The 20205-nt window shown below is 40.5% G+C and overlaps 1 protein-coding gene across 2 annotated transcripts in view; it reads right to left on the bottom strand.

Moving 5' to 3' along the window:
• Positions 1 to 20205, bottom strand: part of igsf21a (immunoglobin superfamily, member 21a) — a 188165-nt gene that overhangs the window by 67434 nt on the left and 100526 nt on the right. For both annotated transcript variants that reach the window (XM_067586498.1, XM_067586499.1), the window contains exon 3: positions 14594 to 14715. In XM_067586498.1, the coding sequence (XP_067442599.1) occupies positions 14594 to 14715 (122 nt within the window). The remainder of the gene's footprint in view (positions 1 to 14593; positions 14716 to 20205) is intronic.

Raw genomic sequence — 20205 nt, 5'->3', positions numbered from 1 at the left:
AGCCATACATGGCTAGAATGCATATAAATGGTCTATATTTTAAAATAATTAAACTGTACAGGATAAATGACTCTAGCTTTTGGCAGTTTTGTTGTGAGATTTTCTGTTATTTTTCCTGTTTCCTGTTGTTTCATGTCCCTTTGACAACAGAGATTGAAATAGTGTTTATATATGTTGGTCTTTAGTTACTTTGTTTACTTTTGCCAATACTTTGGTACTGGTTCTTTGCCTTGTAACATTATCCCTTATCCATATCACACAAACAAGGCAAAAAAAGCTGAAGTTAAGTTACGCAAGTCTACGCTGGACTGTATTTCTGCTGCAGGTGTAGCCACCAGAAAACAACATGTTTGCTCCACGAGAGGTCCACTTACGTTACGTGCCCAGTGTAGCCAAAGCATAGAGCGAAATGAGTTGATCTGCTTTTCTTCTTTTCACAGGTGACTAAAAGGTGACAAGATACTCTGATATACTAATGATACCTAAAATTTTTCAAATATGAAGAATTCACAAATATCTCTAAAACCACAAACCTTTAGGCTAAAAAGAACTTAAGGGAGATTCAGAAAACTTCTAAAATGTGTAATAAGAACCAAAACCAGAATATGCACACAAAACCCATCATTAAATATACACCAAATAAAAACTTTTTTTCAAAGCCTGTTTTGGTGTTGAATGACTAACATTTTGCATAAATTAATGAGTACGATCTTGACCTGCTCTATGTGGAAAGTGCCCTGAGGTAACTTTTGTTATGAGTTGGTACTACATAAATAAAAAAATAAAAAAAAACATTTTCAGTTTCTAAAAATCAAAACAGAACTAGTTTTAAAAGACAAGAAATAGAAACCAAATTATCATCCTATAGTTACTCATATGTACTAAAACAGTAATCATCAGCAGTGAATTTCTGTGAACTCTTTATGTGAGACAAAAATAAAGCAAATGCTGAAATATCTAGGTAGACTCACACTCTTACTGTAGTTAATTGTTTCTTCTCTCTCTGGCTGGTGTGTTCACCAGAAAAGACCTTGTAAATTTCACAAACATTAAGTCCAATACTCACTGCCAGGTTTGGTCCAGTATTCTCAGATGTCCTGTTTAATCCAACATACGCTGGTGTTTTAGCCCTAGTTTGGTCTAATATTTGCTGGCATGTTAACCCTAATTTGGTACAACTTCTCTGGGTCTCTCTTTGATTGCTCGATGTCTATATCTTTTCACCAGACACTTTTACCCTCAGCATTCTTCCACGCTATATGGTCTGGTGCATAATGTGCTGAAAGCTGCGCTGAGCTGCAGACTGGATTGTTGATTTGCAGTGGGATCAGTAGCAATATTGACATCTTTGTCTAAATGGAACTTTAACTAAAACCTTATACAAAGATCTCTCCTTAAAACTCAAGACAAAACCAAGAAGATAACAATAAATGAATGAAACAATAAATATGAAATAATACTGTGCTTCTTCCTCACTCAGTCAGACGTTTTAGTGTGTGTATCTATTTCACAGCCAGATATAGGTATGTAATTGTATTTTTTGACAACTGTACTGTTTGACTTCAAAAGTTTAATTTCTGGTTTTGATTAGACATTGCAAGAAAAAGACTCTAGATACTAGAAATTTAATTTAATACATTAAAAATACTCTGTTGTATTTGGTGGCCAGAAATATTCCAAAATAAAATAAAGGTTAATTTCAAGATGTTTAGAGTACCTCTTGTACAGTACAACTTTCATGCAGTGCATGAAATGGAGGTGTTTTCAGTGTAACGATGTAATCTTCTTTTTGATTTTTTTTAACAAGTATATTTTTTTCAGTTTACTTAATTATACTTCAGGTACATTTGTTCTCTGCCTATAATTCTGCAGAGAAACAAAAGCCAACAATTATTCAGTCAGTGATAGCTGATGACAATTTTTGAAAGAGCTGGGGAGCACAATCTGTATTCTGCACTCGGCTAATATGTCAACAGTGATAATCAAAGTGAGACACCACCAGTCACATTTAGCCTCTGTGATTTATTCCCACAAAACAGGAACAATTGTCCTTGCCGCCCGGGCGTTTCAGATGGGGACCTCTGTTGGAACAGCGGCAGGGCGCTCACAGCAGCCGAGCTTTAATGAGTTCAGCTGTGTGTGTGTGTTTATGTGTGCTGAGGAGAGGAAATCACTCTTTTGGAGAGCAGTCACAGTCAACTCTCTCTCTCTCTCTCTCTCTCTGTATATACAGTACCAGTCAAAAGTTTGTACACCTTCCCTTTCCCTTGAATGAGAAAATGTGTCCAAACTTATACTTACAACTTATATATATATATATATATATATATATATATATATATATGTATATATGTGTGTGTGTGTGTGTGTGTGTGTGTGTGTGTATGTACGTATGTGTGTATGCATATACATATATTAAAACAAAGGTTACGATATTGTAACCCTAGTTCTATAAGCACAGGCAGAGCCCTCTGCTGGACTCTATGGGTAATACTTTCCTCCGTTCATATACACAAAATCACCTACTGTACGTAGCTGGCTGCTCAGGACGAGCCTACCAATTGCATGTGTATATGTGTACTATATGTGTACTATATAAGCAGCATCTCGCTGCTGTTTAACTATCTCAAACCACTAAGGTAAGGTTACATTATCATGACCGTCATTTTATCTCACACAAGCTCCACCCTCTACTGGAATCTATGGATACAGTAGGCGGAACCCAATGAATGTTCACACTGCCGCGACATGTCATCAGACTGCCTCACTGAACGTGACTGGCTATAGCTTAGTTGCCGTGGCCCTCCTACTACTTTATAACCCAGCCGCTGAAGCGGAGGGGTAGGGGGTTCAACACAGCCCGGTAACATGACAATGAACTGGGTGAAACCATGGCCTAACCTCGCAGGAGTCACAGGTCAAACACCAGACACCCTGCATATCCCATTCCCCTAGTCGTCTTGGATCATGAGAGAATGCAGGTGTATAATTGCCCTGGGGGTTGGTCGTCAGGTGTACCACAGCTGACATTCACCCATTTCACAAGTCCTGAGATGCACATGCGAGCACGGACCTTGAAAAGGAGACTGTCATATCCAAAAGCTGCTATGCCATATATGGAATGCGCTGGGACCACAGTGGATGGGTCCTTACCCGCATGCCTGTAAGTTTGGGAGATGCTCTCTCAAAGCCACCTAGCCAAGCACCTCTTGGATAGGGCTTCACCAGCCATTCCCTCTCCATAGCACACAAATAGCTGTTCAGTGTGCTGAAGGGGGGCCGTGCGTTCAACACAACATGCCAATGCACGTACTGGGCAGAGGTGCAGTTTTGTCTCCCTGGCATCCCGATGGGGTGGAGGACAAAATGCCTCTAGCTGAATAGTTCTTGACCTAAATTAACTCCTCATGTTCTTAGGGACAAAAGAGGGGTCCCATCTGAGAATAGCACCACTGTGGTCACAACGAAGCAGCAAACACAATCGCACAATTCACTCACCCTCTTAGCTGAGGTCAGCACAAGCAACAAAGAAGGAGCACTCCAGAGGGCCTCGATTATCAATGGCAGTTCCCTCTGAGGGGTGGAGACATGCATCACTGGCCGTTGCCTCCTAACCCCCTGTAAGAAATGTTTCAAGAGGGGGTGGGCAAAGACAAGTCTGTTGCCAAAGTCCTTAGGCAGGAGGAAACAGCTGTTGCATGTACTTCACAGAGGCACGAGACAGCCCATTTTCCACCAGATAATGTAGAAAGGAGAGAACCTCTCCCACTGCACATGTCAGGGGGTCCAGTCTCATTTCCTCACACCAGCGTTGGAATCCCAACCACTTCGCTTTGTAGTAAGCAATGGTGGATCCTGCTCTTGCCACTTGGATGGTCTCCACCACCTGTGCACACAGTCCAGCCCATATCAGCCTGTTCCTCTCAGGAGCCAAGCCTGGAGAGGTTAGCCCAATGTGGGCAGCGCGCCTATCAAGCCCGCCTCTTGGACAAAGCCCCCCACACTTGGAAATGGACCAAGGCTGGACCTCCAACGTCTGGGTCATTTCTGCATACCACAGTGCTGAGCGGCCATCCGGGGCTATCAAGATGACCATCTGTCTCTCTTGTCTCACTCTCTCCAGAAGAGGGGGAATGAGTTGAAGAGGAAGAAAGGTGTAAAGCAGCCTCCTTGGCCATGGCACATATGTAAATGCATCCACCCCTAAGGTTGGATCATCTTGTGGCGTCAGGGAGAACCACAGCAGGCAGTTTCAAGTGGCGAACAGGTCTACCTCCGCTCTCCTAAACCGGTTCCAAATCTGCTGCGCCACCCTCTCTGAGGGTGGCCAAGTGGCTGATGATGGCTAAGCCGTTACTACTCTTCGTCCAGTTGTTTAAGGCGTTGAGTAACTAAGATGCCAGTGACACACCAAACACACTCAAACTGTTGTCTATTGAAGCCAGCTGCACACTCTGCTGGAAAATCTTGTCAAAATGTTCCAGCAACTAACACAATAGTGGTGGTAGCGGCTTCGTGCTCACTGTTTTCAGGAGCAACTCTCCCTCTCTCTGCCTGCTCTCGGTGTGTCTCTCTCCGGATGGCAAGCGAGTTGCTCCGGTTCTGGTTTTAAGCGACGGTTGTCCTCTGGCTTGTTCTCGTCTGTGTGCACTGCAGCCTGGCTGTACACGGAGGATGACCCGCTGGCAGCGGCATGAAGCCCACCGTCACTGACTCTTAAATAAGGGAAAGATCTACACTGGGAGGGGAGGTGAGACAAAAGCTGCCTGAGCCAAGTGAGCCTGTCCGTAGAAACCCTCATGGAGACAGCTCACCAGCTTGGGATAGGGGCACTGTAAGCCAAATACAGCCCACTGTGATGGTCATCACTTGCAGACAGACGCTGGCAGTGAGGCTCCTCTGGACGGTGGCTTACCAGATACCGATGAGATGTTATCTTCATCATCTGCAACAAAGCTTTCGTCTCAGCAAGGATGACCGGGAACAACGGTGGTATGTGGCCAGAGTGTGGGGCTTGGTGTCATCAATCACAAATCTTGACTCCTTGCAGCGGAGCATCACGTCAAAAAGCTGAAGTGATCCCACCACTGCTGGCATCTAATCTTGGGCAGTTGTCGACAGCTTGCTCATCCAAGGCAGCAGAAGACATGCAATGAAGCCGGAGCATGACAAGTTACAAGAGTTTTCAAGTAAGGTAAGTTAGCAGATTCGCCATCGCTGAAGTAAGAATGATAGTGAAGCAGCAGCGAGATCCTGCTTATATAGTATGTGAAACATGTAATCAGTAGGCTCGTCCTGACTGGCCAGCTACATACACGCAAATTTGAGTGGGCGATTACATGCGTGTGATTGGAGGAGAGCATTACCCATAGAGTCCAGTAGATAGCGGAGCCTGTGTGAGACAGAACTGTGTTTTCTCTGCAAGAAAACACAGAACAATAACAACATTATCTTACAGAGAACTAGGAAAAAATCAACAAATACAAATGAAACCATAGTAGGAATTACAACCTTATCTACCTGTTGCTGTCCTGATGTACAGGTCAGTTGAGATAGTTAATAAAAACCAACTGTGAGCACCTTGAGGTATAAAGTGAGGTTGTCTCCACCAGCACTTCTGTGAGGGATAAGTATAAAACAACTAAGTCTTTTTTTTCACCACAGTGCAAAATGATGAGAATAGCACTGTAAATCTCTCTGGTGGTGGAGGGGAGGTAATTTGCTTTGTCTTGGCTGGTTACATTATAGTAAACGCTGATGTAGCTCATTGCTTTGTTTTATAAACAAAGCCATAGTTCTGTTATCCACAATCCTGACTGCTGAACTCATGGATTCAAAACAAGACAAATGCAGGGAAAAGAACCCAGAGATAAGATAGTTCAAGGCATGGATGTATTGCCAAAAGAAGGGTGAGGAGGCCACAAAGAAACCCCCAACCACAGCATTTCTGAGTGGCTGCCTGCTTCTGAAGTCTCTACCAGTTTGACTGTAAGACACGTCCATCAGAATTAGGAGTAGGAAAAGAGGAAAGGTTGTACTCCTAACATTGAGACTTCTGATAAATATTAAGACTGGTAGAATTAATTTTTCAGCACTTGCTCTAATCTTTGATGCCATGCATTTCAGAGGTGCTACTCCATTGAGAATCTATTCACAATTTTTTTTTTTTTCTCCCATTTGCCATTAATAGGTCAGCTAACATTTGAAATTCTAATTGGAATGAAATCACTATTTAAATGGAATAACTGAATTAAAAAAAAAAAAAAAACATAGTATGCCACACATCAGGCCAAGTGTCAGGATGGAGTGAATGAGAAGGCTGTTAAAAATTGCGAGGGGGGAATTTTTTTCAAAGAATACAATTAATTGATTTAACAATAGCCCCAGAAAGGCTAAATAACAACAACATAAGGCTATTGTTTTAAAACCAAAGAATAAATTTATTAATCCGAGCACACACATAAGAACGTAGCACTAGCAGAGCACTAAATAGTTTTTGAATTTATGAACGATCTCTGTCAAAATCAGCAGGGGCGAGGCGCGTAGAAACAGCGGTTTGCGGTTTGCAGCTCTCTCTCTCTCTCTCTTTTGTTGACTGTCCCTTCACTTCCCTGTTGTTTCCCTTCTGTCTGTAGATTGCTACAGTGAGGAGGAAATGGAATTAAGGCCAAAAGTTTTATTTACAACCAAGAAAAGCAAGCCAGGTTAAGAAACTGAACAAAGTGACGTGTTCTGTCTGTCTGTCTATTGATCTCCTCCGCTCCATTTCAGTACTATATGGACAGCGTGGCCCAAGCATACACCTACGCACATAGCCTAAAATTATACTGGAAGAGTACTCTGACACAAAAAAAACAGCAGAATTCTTACAAAATAAACCAGCAAAATTATTTCTTACCTTTTCTCAGCTTTAACAGAGGTGTAAAAAAATACAACGGAGCGGGCTATGCCCCCTTAAGCTCCCTCATGGCATGCCACACATATATTTTTTCCTTCTGATTATTGCGCTGATTACCCTCATTAATCAGATATCTACAACTGTGCCACAGTTTTGAGAGCTGTTAAGCAAACATTTATGAGTATTTTGAGTCTATATCTTAGGTCTCATTTACACCTGGTATTAACATGTGAACTGTATCTGGATACATTATGTGAATAATGCAAATAATGGAAAATAATACGGCCCCTTGTTTTCTTCATTCTATCTACATTGTGATCAGTTCTCAATATACCAATTAACTAGGTGTGGATGGATGGGACTGGAAAGATTTAGCTACCACTACTACTTGTAGCTTTTGACAGGTTTGTTTAAGCTAACAGGAAGAGGTGGAGTTAGATGACTTTGTAGGGATTGCATTTACACCTGGCTGAGATCCCATCACAATGTGGTCCAGATGATCTGGCTGAACTTATCACATTCCGATCACAATGCAGTGTGAGTGCTTTTATACCTTGCATTAACATATGTTTCTCAAGATAACCAGATACAGACTGCATTTTAATGCAAGGTGTAAATGGGATAAATAGTGAGATGGGAGTGTCAACGCATGATTTTAGTCTACGTTTGTGCAGCAGAACATTTTTCTTGTTTTCACAGTTCCCATTTTATCATACAGTACTCTACATCTTCCACTTACCCTTCTTTCTGGGCCTGAAAGCCTTTCTTGTTGTTTTTTTTTCTCCTCACACCCTCGTCTTTAATAATTTTTTCATGTTTTATTGTTTCTTTTTATACAGTCTATTAATCTTTTTGTCCTTTACTTTGTTTTGAAATTATGGACCTCATTAATCACTGATGTATAAAAGGCTCATTAACAATGACACAAACCGAGGTAGATGCTGGGACAAAAGAGAAAAAACATAACATAAAAAATACAAGCTTTTTCCACAGCTTTGCAAAAAAAAAAAAAAAAAAAAATTAGCCATGTCAATAAGCAACCAAGTGAATATGTAATTGAATAAACAAATAATTTCCAGCAAACCACATTAAACACAATACAAAACCTCCCAAGTACACCAAAAAACAGCACATGCATGGTGGAGATCGATAGCAATGGGCCCCCATGGAGGAGCAGCAAATACAGCACACCACAAAGAGAGATCGATTGTCCCCTAGGAGTTGCATCTGAAAGCTCTTTCCTGTTATGTAGGCCTTCCTCCAGAACTCCTCCTGCCTACAAATGCAAGCAAACGTAACTGCCTAGATGGAGAGTGAAAAAGAGCAGTCTTGACAGAGCGGCGTCTGATAGCTCGTCCAGTCAATCTCTGCATCAAATCAACTAGCACACTGTCAGATACTCTTTCTGGCCAAAAGCATTAAATGTGAATGGATCAAGACTGTCTACTGTAAGCAGTACACTCGTTGGACGGCAGAAACAAATTACCTAGAGGTCAGGATGCAAAGAAAGGTGTGTAATCATCCGTGTTTCCTTAAAGGCAGAATGAGTAGGATTTGTTGGTTGTGGTTTGTAAACACAAAGTTGGCCCCTGCTCTCTGGCTCAATGACACCGGGGGTCCATTTCACAAAGCAGGTTTAGTGAAAACTCAGAGTCTGTTAACGCTGAAATGAGGGAAACTCTGAGTTTTCCGTTTTAAAAAGGGAGGTAACTCAAACCAAAGAAAGAGGGGCAACTCTAGCCTGTTTCAGAGAGAGCGATAACTTAAGCAGTTACCGTAGTAACAGACTCTATGAACCTAACGTGGTCGGGACCAGGTTTTTCTCAATGAACCTCGAGTTTCTCTCAGTCTCCGCCCTCTTTCAGAGCCACACACTCCATTTGATTTCCTCATTCATTCAGTCAGCAGGCGAGTTTTGGCGTAGCCTAGTTCTGCCGTCTGTCATTTAAAAAAATTATTTTAAAAAATCAGAGTCAGTATATTAGAAGTCCATTAGGCACAGTAGGTGGCGACTTTTTTCACTAACATGGTATGTCCTTTTGATAACGATCCCGTGGATGAAGGTGCAGCATTACTGCACAGAGAATTAGCCTAAATATTAGTCAGGAGATGGTTATCAGACTGCGTATAAATGTTCTAGCATTTCCAGTCAATTATCTTTTTGAGCTTAGGGCCAGCTCCTCTGCCTCCGTTAGAGCTGGCGGTGCTGGGCCACCACCCGTTTTACGGGCATCTGCCTTCTTTCTGTTGGCTGTTTTAGTTTAAATAGGCTTAATTATTTAACAGAACTTGATATAGATGAGAAGACATTTATGTGTGTGAAACCAGCATTATGTTGGGGATAAAACAACTGCACAGTCAAACAGCCACTTAATATTTATTTTACAATGTAAAACATGATCAAAATGAGGTACCCCCATGAGATTATGCCGAGGTTTTACATGTTTGAACAATGTTTTTATATTTCATCTTAAACTGCTGCCAAGTTCGCTTCTCCCCCGCGGGATTGTACCTAAATGAAATAAATTAATAGGCGACCATTCAAGCAGTTTTTCCGTGTAATATTATTCTGATTGCAAAGGACTGCATTTAAACTTACGCACTGACCCGAGCAGCAATGTTCTCCCACGCCGTCTCCCTCTCTTTTGCAGCTGCAGCGGTGTTGCACTTCTTTCTGAAAACATGTTCAAACTCACCGTATGAGCGCATTAAGATTTCTAGTTCTAGTGGGGTGAAAAACGCAGCCCTCGTTTCCCCCGTTGCCATGGTGACTCGTTGAATCGGGGCTCCATTGATGCTGGCTTTTTATAGTTGTGGTGCACGCTCTTAACTCCAGGTGAAACTACTCCAAGTTGATTAAACTGACTCAAATCAGCTGTTCTGGACCCGGAAACTCAGAGTTTCCTATCTCAGAGTAGATCAACTCAGAGTTCAGGATTAGACTCAGAGTTTGTTGAGCCTGCTTTGTGAAACGGACCCCAGAAGCCCTACACTGCTATGTCTCTATGTTTTTATAGGGGCCTGCCCTCACACCCTGCATGCTATTATCGGCTGGGGGCTACACACCCACTGCCCAAAGGTTGACGCCCAAAACATCCTGAACACAGCAAAATAAGTTTACAGAATACAGGCAGAGGGCAGATATAGACACCACCACACACCTCTAGTGAGTCATAAGTGATTTTTGAGAGGGATTATTTTTGTATGAGTCTATACATTGTTTTTTAGGAAAATACTTCTCATTCTGCCTTTAAGGAATGAGCATGAAACAAAATGATGAGGATAATGCTGTGATTCTCTGAGTGCCAAGGGAGGTGTGATTGGTTTTGTGCTGGCTGGTTACATTATGGTAAGTGCCGATGTAGCTCATCTCTCTGTTCTTATCCACAAAGCTGTAGTTCCGTTGTTTGCTATCCTAAGTACTGCATTCATGGATTCAAATCCACACAAATGCAGAGAGGAGAGCTCAGTGATAAAATGGTGGAAAGCTTGGAGGTATTACTGGAAGAAAAGTAAAAAACGACTCACAATACTGACTTTTTGCTGATTACAGTAGCTCTAAAACCTAATTCAATATGGATTTAATAGGTTATGTATTTCTTTTTATTCATAGCCCATTTACAAAGGAAAGACTTCACTTACTACTCCCTAAACATATTTATTAAATGCATGTTACATGCTCAAATACTTTTCATTTACACCTTTAAAATTAAATTGGTGAGAAAATCCTTTCATATCTTCAAAAAGAGATTTGGCATCATTTTCTTTTCAGTAAAAACAATTTGCGACCATACTTTGCCATCCATTTGTTGAATAAAATTTAAATACAGTAGCAATGCTTCCACCCACAGATGTGAATTCTCTCTTTTTCAAGTAGAAAACCTCCGTGGACACCACATTCACCTTCAATGTAAGATTGAGAGGAAAGATATCAGGAGGAACATTCTTAATTTGTGACTGTAATCAAAATAAAATTGAAACAGACATTTCTAACTCAACTTCCCACAGGAAATATTTATCAATTACTGAAACACCTTACTGAGTTGTGCTACCAGCTTGTCTGTCAGATTTAGAGTGAGAGGGAAAAATAAAACACAACCAACTACAGCAACATGGCTCTTATTAAATATTAAGACAGAGGAAATTATGTTTGAGCATCTTGAACCACTCCTTCTCCCTCAGTAATATAGACGACTCACAAAATAGTTTGAAGGAGATAGAATTTTAAATTACGGTTACTGTGAAGACATACATCTGCAAATTGATGTTTGGGTCATGTCTCTCAGAGTCCATAACCTATGGAGTTGTCCTTGCTGATTTTTTTAACCAATCTCAAATGACAAATTTTAATTTCATGCAGGATTAACTGCTCAGATGTATTCAGAACTTCACCCAGCAGGTTTGCGTGTTTTCTACGTGTTTTCATTGTTGGAGAGAGTTGGGCAGAGAAGCGATGAAAGATAAGCGATACCTGATTATCTGGTTATCCAGAGTAGCTCACATTTAGTGAAAAACACTATTCTAAACACCTTTTCATCAGACACATTCTCAGTTTGTATTATGTTGAAAATTAATGACATCCGTTCTCCAGAAGACTGCTAATGTAAGCAAGGATTTATATACCGTAACAACAATGTCTCATAATCATAGCATTGTGTGGGAGATAATGGGCATCTTTTATATACACAATTAGCCATAGCACACACAATAGACTTGTTTGTATATGGTATCATCTTACCAGGGAAAACTCTACGGTAACAGCAGCCCCTGCAGTGACAACAGGGCACAGGCAGGTTTTGGATTCATCCTCATACCTACATCATCACAAATTGTAAGTTGTTGTTATTACCTTCCAAAGCAATCCATGTTACTGTTACAAAAGTGATTTCTATGAAGGTTTTTTGATCTTCCACCTTTTCTTTAAAGGGGACATATCATACTTTTTGTGATTTTCTGTTATTTTGGTCAATGTTCCAAAAACTTGAGGTGAACATTTCTTAAAAATGCTCCCTGCAAGACAAAAGCCAGGGCTACAGCCTGCTCTGAACGCTCTGTTTGCAATTTTACCTCTACTTCCTCCTTATGATTATGTCAGATTGTTTGTGGATGCCCGAAAATGGCCTATCCGTTGGTAGACTTTGTTGCTAAGGTTGTTCCATGGGTTGTTCACGTTGTCCACTCTCATAGTTTGGATCAGATTCTGGCTTGAACATGCACAGATGTATTTAAGAAGTTTATATTCAGAGTAAACAAGGAGAAAATCCTACTACTACTGTTTGTTTAAATAGCCTCCTGAAATGGTGCTGAGGGGCAGCTTCCAGAAGCTCAATCAGAACAGAGTGGGCTCACGGGAGGGACGGCTTAAAGAGACAGACAGAGGCCGAACTGAGGCGCTGCATAAAGAGTCAGTATATTTTTTTCATGCAAAGATATTCCAGTAGAGTCCCAGAATATAAATGTAGACATGGAAAAGTGCATGATACATCCCCTTTAATGTTGGGGAAACATTGTGGACATGGTTGACGCTTATTATGCTCAACCATCCACCCTAACCTCCCATAAGAAGTTTTGTGGTGCTATAACAACACCATGCTCTTATTATTTGCATGGCCACAAGAGGTGGCTTGTTAGGAAAACATAATCATAGGTCATTTCAAATTTAAACAAAAAGTCAATGCTGTGTGTTTGTCTGTGAGAGTGCGCACAAACACAACAATACATTTCAAAACTGTCTCTAACATTGTTTAAATCAAACCTATGTATGCCCTTGCTGTGATGCATTCCTCTTTTATAACAAATTAAAAGCTATTTTAAAGTTAAAGGATGCAAACTCCTTCTCCCATAATTAGAGTTTGAATACTGGAGGTCCTTCAAACCTCAAGTGTCATCAGCTACATGCAAAATCTGTCATTTGTCTTACAAGGACTAATCTATGCATTGGCACTTGAATATAGAAAAAGTTACAGCTGCTTCCATTCTTTGAAAGATTACGACTAATAGCTGTCAAAGCCAGGCAAGATTAGGCAATCTTAGATGAAGTCAATATCAATGTCACTTTTGAAACTGTCTAATAATTGGAAAGCTATCATGAGAGGAGAAAAATCACCTCTCTTAGTGTTACTCTATTATAGCACAATAATCACATACTGCTATGAGAAAAAGTATTCTACGAAAAGGAAAAAGGAAAAGCTGAAAATGCAAATGTTAAAATACAAAATGCTCTGAGTTTATAAAAGATACAGAATATTGAAGCATTCATTTCTGGTCGTACAAGTGGATTTGTCAGACTGCTAAGGCTTTGTACAGAAGATTTACCATTCTCAGGTGGAAATGGGAGATAATAGCAAGTAAAAATTCAGCCTTTTGCATTTCTTAGTAGTGTTGAGCTTCTATGTTACGGCATGAAAGTGGGACCGTGACCAGTCAGAGGGAATATTTTTCCTGACTGGAGGAATGGTGTGACTATAGAAAGAGTCAACATTTCTCTCTGGTTGACTGACACAGGCTAAGCATCCTGATACAGATACGGATACAGGTCAGTGCAGGTAGCATCCAGCTGTTTGGGATGCTGGTTCATTTGAAATCCTACCCCCTTCGGTGTGTTGTATTAGACTTTCTCTCACTCTCTGTTTATGTGTGTGCGCGGGTGTCCAGGCGTGGGGGGTCAAGTTTCTGTTTGTGTGTGCATTCATGTTTCCATGTCTGTGTGCATGTAAGTGTGTACACCATTTCATTGTGATGATGCCTACTCTCCCAAAGGGATAGTAGGATTGTCCAGATAAATCATCCTCAGCTGGGCAGCCACACCACACATGAGAAAAGAGATGGAAACAGCGAAAAAGGAGAAAAAAAATACAAAAAGGAAGGAATGTACATGAGGTGAATCAAAGAAAAGCAGCAGGACAAAGATGAGATGAAAGGGAATGATGAAAGTAGGATCATTACAAAAGGATGCAAAGTGTGAAGCATTCCAATTTTAAATGAAGTCATAGTTGCAATATATGGCTTGCACATTCTTTGTGTTGCTGAACATTCAGACAAGGATATCTGCAGTAGGAGGAGAGTCAGAGCAGAGGGAGCAAGAAATGAGGAGATGGGCAGACAGCTGCCAGCCGTATTGTTGAGGCCTGGGGTAAAAGAAGACAGTCCCCAGGACGCCTTAAACGTGTAATCAAGCCAACCAGAGCCAGATGACTCCTCCTCCTCCTGCTCTCTCCTTCTCTATCTCTTGCTTTCTCTCAGTAAAACCTGTTAATGTATACACAGTGTGGCTGTGTGAAGTCACCTGGGGTAAAAGTACCAATACAGCTGGAATAAAGACTGGCCTAGCCAGATGTTAGCTAAATCTTTCGCACTAAACTCTTTATCCTGAATAGAGATGATGATTAGAGTTCGCCACCACCTCCTGTCCTCATGTAATAATGCACTAACCCCTTCGTCCGGTCACTCCAGTTTAGCCTTGTCTGACCAACAGCAGATGGCTGGGAATGAAGTTGTGTATCACTGAGCAGGAGTTCTTCTTGATTTAGTATCATAACATTAAGAGGTTGTTGGATTTTACAGTGAGCTTAAAATCTTGCAATTCACCATTGCTGCAACACAAATGGAGCAAAAGCAGTGGAGGTAATGCAGGTAAGAGCAGAGTTAAGCAAGTAGTCTTGTTTTAAATTAAAGGTAATTGATTTTGAGGCTCACCGGACGGTAGATTGGTAGACAAGGTCTTCACGTCTGCGGTAGTCCTCCATGTGAGAGTAATTGGTATTAAACATAGCATCGTAAGTGAAGATTTTCTGCTTGATGGTACCTCCATCTGTGACCTGTGAAGCAAAAAGAGAGAGCATTAATAAGATGATTCCTCTAATGATGGATGGGACAGGGCATACCTTTTTGCCCCCATGGAGAACCTGTTGTTTCATGGCCTGGAGTGTAGATAGTACTCCTCCCTGCAATTACTTCATTGATTTATTTGCAGCCATGATAAGCACATTCCTTATAATGCCCGAAAGCAAGGGATTGAAAACCTGCTGACATGATAACATCAGCGAGACAGTCTGTTAGGCAGCTGCTGGTATGTGTTCGTGCACATGGTTAAGTCTTAATGAAGACTGACACAGTACAGTGTTCTGTATGTGTCAAGCAGTCTGCTTTCTGCAGAGGTAATGGCTTGTGACGAGATACTGCAGAGGTAGGTGGATAGGATATTCAAAACACTGGTCTCATCTTTTTTTTTTCTGGGCATGGTAGATGATGGAGTAGTTCTTTCCTGTCTAATATTCACAGGAGTGCTAAAGTCACTTAGCATTTGAATGACTGTGATTTCTTCTCTCCCGAGAAGCCACAGGCAGCCATAAAGGAAAAAGGGTGACAGGATTTTAATGGAGCCACTAATGCTGCTTTGAAGAAGGAAATTGTTGGTGGGCCAGGAATCCTTCTTCAGTTTGCCAGTGAAGATGCTATCGTTCTGATCCAATCCAATCCCTTCAGTGAGGTAAACAACGTCAAAGCATTTCATGATTAGTCCGTATAATGTATAATGTACACATCGCCTCATGAAGAGACAAAGCTAAATTGTATTTATAAGAGCAAACAATTGTTCCCTGTGAATGTGGGGTAACTCATATAACCTCTTGCCTCCAGAGAAAGCACACTGCCTCAGGCTTACTTTGCTAAGTGGTACTGCACAGGGAGTTGACAATGCTGAAACAACCAAAAGCAGGAGTGCAGAAATAAATTACCTTTGTCACCTGTAACCAGTACGAGGAAGGCTTTTGGATATTTTTACAGATCTAAAATATTAAAGGTCAAGATGATTACTTGCAAGGCTTTTTCAAAGCATTCACCTGCTTCAGCAAGTGATTGTAGAGTTTTGTGACACTATTTGGTCGAAAAAAGTTTTGGCACCCTTGTCAAGGACCTGAGAATATGGCCATCAGCTCATTTATTAATATCAGTTCAGGGGTGTAGACGCTGAGCAATAATGTGGCTATGTTTTGTGCTGTAGAAGACAGAGCGACAACAGAAAAAGGTCAGTCTCTAAAAGCAAAGCCATGTTTGAAAATTGTGCTTTCCAACCACCCAGACTTGTGCCACCACTGTAGTTACAGTAATGGACCTTTTAGAAACATCACCATAGGGAGTCAAGAGACATTTCTGTCTGACATGGCTGTACAGCACCTTATGTGAAAACGCTTCTACAGAGCTTAAAAAAAAATACCTCCCTTAACCTTTGTGATGTATGATACCTATATGGGAGGCTGAGAGACAGCATATTTTTTACTGGATTAATAATGAAATGTCACTGAGACATAACGTGATTACATTACAGATTAATACAGTATGAGGCAAGCATTCATAAAGACAAATTATGCAGCAAAACTGTCAATGAAAACTGAAATAGTCGGTTTTCAGCTGTTTGCCTTTATCTCTCTCAATATCACACATTATTAGTGTTGGTGTGTTAACTTGTGAAACTAAATGAAATATATTTTCATACCAAAAAAAGGATTTTCCTGTTTGCAGTTTTCATCGGCTTATGTTCCTGTCAGTTCCAGAATAATTTACTACCATTAAGTGTAAACAACTAAAAGGCTAATTTATGGTAGGTGGCTCCACACTTTATAAGTGTTGCTCAACAGAAATTAAATAGTCGTGCAACATTTTCAATTTATGCTATGACGAAAAGTTTCGATTGTCTCCACGGTAACCAGATTTTATCCTCCAGCCGGCTTGTTTAGTTACATTATACTGTATCATCCTGACCGGTAAACTAATTAAACTAATTAAAAAAGGACATTACAAATTATCTCAAGTTACAGACCAAAAATATTAATAAGGAAGTTCAGTGAAAACTACAATGTCCATGGTGACGTTAGTAACACTACCCAATCACATTGCACAACAAAATATGACAGTGTGCACGACTTAATTTTCCAAGTGCATGCAACATGAAAGGAAAGTGTCTTGCAACACTTTTTTCTGTTGAAATTACGTAATTTCGACACTTACCGAAAGTGTTGAGTGACCTGCCATAAATTAGCCTTAAGTCAGACAACAAGCCTCTTTTTAAAATTGAAGCTTGCTTGTTTACAGAGTCCAGGAGGTGTCATGGAGAGAAAAAAAGTGTGTACAAATTACTTAATTCATGCTTGTGATTGAACGATTTGTGTGCACTTATCAACAGCAGCCTCCCACATGACCTAAACTAGCTATTGAGGTGTTCAACCTTTAGGCAACAGTGGCTGACACGTTTCATCAATTCTGGGTTGAGAACATTTTAGCTTGTTAGCAGTTAACATTTAGTCTGCTCACCCTGTTAACATGTCTCATCAGCATGCTCGCAAATACATTTTCAGTACAAATACATTTTGTCTGATAGTCACATGCAAAAATAATTAGCCTGCTGTCAGTAAGGTAACTAAAATATCTCTTATAGCCCACTGGCAATTCTCCAGTGGACCTTCATACAAGCACCGTTGTTGGTTCCTCTGAGAATAGTTCTACTGCAACGCTGTTCTGTTGGAGCTACATCTCTGAGTTGGCACTAATATGATACCCTCAAGGTATTTGTTCAAAGTCCTTATGTGGGTGTTGGTCAGGTCTTAAATGACAAAGACCTTCCATAGGACCAACCTGCTGTATTTGTTTGTGAGCAAAGCTTGACTAAATCCAATCCATTGCAACTAGGACAGATTTTCTACCGACACCTTAAATGCTCCGTGTCTTTGAAAAAGACAACCACTGACAAAGTAATCAGGTTGGCAATTTCCAATTTCCATGAAAGTGAAACATTTTCCAGTGGCAGATACAGAACTGTGTAGTTAGTGCGAGCAGCAATAACCTTACCTAGTAGTGCTGAAAAAGACATTACACCAACAGAAACTAAAACATCATTACCACAATCCAGGGAAAAAAGACATCAGAGTGTCTAATTGCCAAGTGATCTCCTGGAAGTACAGTGGAAAAACACCACAATGAGTGTTTAGCATCAAGAAGAATTGAAAAACTACAAAAGCTTTTGAATTATCACTTCAAAAGAGATCTTATATTTGTAGTTTCTTTTAGGATTTTGTTAGTTTAATCACTAGTTCAGATCAGATGCATATCTATGCCTGTGATATGCACATTATCAGTATTTCATAGTCATTTTATTTCCATATAACCAAGTGAAAGTGAAAGACAACTCACATTGCTATTATGACATAAGGGGGAAAACGTGCCTGCTTATTTACACAGATGAGCAATAGCAATAGTTTACAAATCCCCCGCAAGAAGGCTCACTTCCGATCTACCCAAACACATTGCAGTTGACTTTGGAGTTACACGGCTTCATAAACCAGTGTAAAAATGCTCTGTTGGCCCTGAAGTACTGAGCTGAGTTAGAGAATTTTTCTAGCCGTCTCTTCTTTCACAGTCCATCTAATCCAACAAGCATTACAATTGCTTCAGTCCTCCCCATGAAAAACCTGCAGGTGGATAATGCAGGTGTCAGATTTTTGGTTGTCTAGAAGCCATAAGGACCAGAGAAGAGATTTCTGCCTAAGACAGGTCATGTCTGTGTCGCCCTCTCTTTATCTATCCCTCCTTAATGATTTCACCTCTTAATTAAGACCGACCCGTAAACCCCTGAGTAATAAATCTGAAAGAATCTGCACATCAGTGGATGTCTCTCTATGCCCACAAGGGGATCTGTTTGTGGTATAAATGACTGACTAAGGAAGGAAAAGAACAGTGAGAAGGGAACGAGTGGGAGGGGAGAAAGAGAGCCAAACTGTGCCAAAATGGCTGTACAAGAGGGAGGGCAAGAGGGAGATGAATACTCTTTGATTGCAGAAAAGCACCGTTGGGGAAGCAAAGCTTTGCTACAACTGTTTTGTTGAATCCAAGCCATGTAATGCATATGAGGCACAGAGGCACTAAACCTCTTCAACATTTGGCTATCTGGAGATATGAAAATATAGGCATGAGTGGTAAAGATTCAGCCACCCCTCCCTTGTCAGCATTGTAGCAGATAGCAGATAGATTTTGGCTGAGGGAATAGCCAGCAGGCAAAAAAGTGTCCACGACAGGTAGCTGACAATGAGCTGAGTTTGAAGATGCTCAAAACAGGGTCCTGTGCCTCTCCTGAGATGTGATAATGCCAAAATCTTTCCAGGCAAAAGGTGGCCTGTATCCTTCCTGGCCATTCAGCTGAGCTGACTCTCTAATGATGCCTCCTATTATTGGGGTCAGATTAGGATTGGGTCTCAGGGGTTAACTAAAGCCCTCCTCCCTCTGTCTGTCTGGGGTGGGCCTATTTATAGGCTGCAGCTGCATCAGCAGCCACTGGAGGAAATTCAGCTAACACACTGCAGGCCAACTGTGAGAGATTCAACCTGTATCCCGCGTCATAATTTCAGGCAGCAGTCAGAAAATCACTACAACTAGTCGTTTATAGTATTTTTCAAGCTGGTTAGGAAGAGAGATGAAACACAAAATGCATAGAATTACTGAGGATATTCGAATCTCCAAGCAAAAAGATGTGGAAGACCTCATGGAGTTTAATGTTATGCCAAGGTTTGAGTAATAACAGTATGTCCTTCACATGCTGTCTTACAAGTACATGATAATGGCTAAAAAATGTTCATTCATATTCTACTGGAATTTCTTTGTGATCTGAATCTACAAGTCTAAAACTTTCATTAGATGGACAGCAGCGTACCTTGCTCTCAAATAACGTCTTAATGAAATTTATTCCCATTCAGTCCCTTTAAAGACTTAGACAAGCAGCAACAAGAGAGATGATGAGACCATTGCCATGAACCAGTTTGGCACTTTCCTTCATATCCACACTAATTTGTCTAATATTATTATTTCACAAAGTGTCTTTTTGAAAGTGTTTTTTTGAGGGCAGAAGCATTGGGAGACATTGTCTTACTTGTAAAACTGGTATCATTGCTGTACACAAGAACAAAATGAATATAATGTTGGCATTTAACAACCAGACCTTACATCTCAGAGTAGGGCAGAAAGTGAAATCAATTTACATTTACTTGTAATGTTTATTTTTATTATTATGAAATAGTGTCATAACAATGATTTTGCTATATTTTTGTTTATCATCAGTAATGATTTTTTTCTTCTATTTCTTTTCCTATATCTGTTTGCTACTGTGTTGAGAAAAGTCAAAATATAATATCTTGTCATGACCTTCTTCAAAATTATATATAATGCGTCTTGAAGCCTATCCTTCATATGTAACATGTGTGCATGAGCTTGATTAATGTACATAGCTGATAAAAATATATACTTGGAATAAAAATAGAAAGAAG

This window comes from Thunnus thynnus, chromosome 4, assembly GCF_963924715.1.
Source record: "Thunnus thynnus chromosome 4, fThuThy2.1, whole genome shotgun sequence".
In the NCBI taxonomy this organism is placed as follows: Eukaryota; Metazoa; Chordata; class Actinopteri; order Scombriformes; family Scombridae; genus Thunnus; species Thunnus thynnus.
The sequence above is the reverse complement of the archived record's forward strand: the minus strand, read 5'-3'. Positions and strand labels throughout refer to the sequence as shown.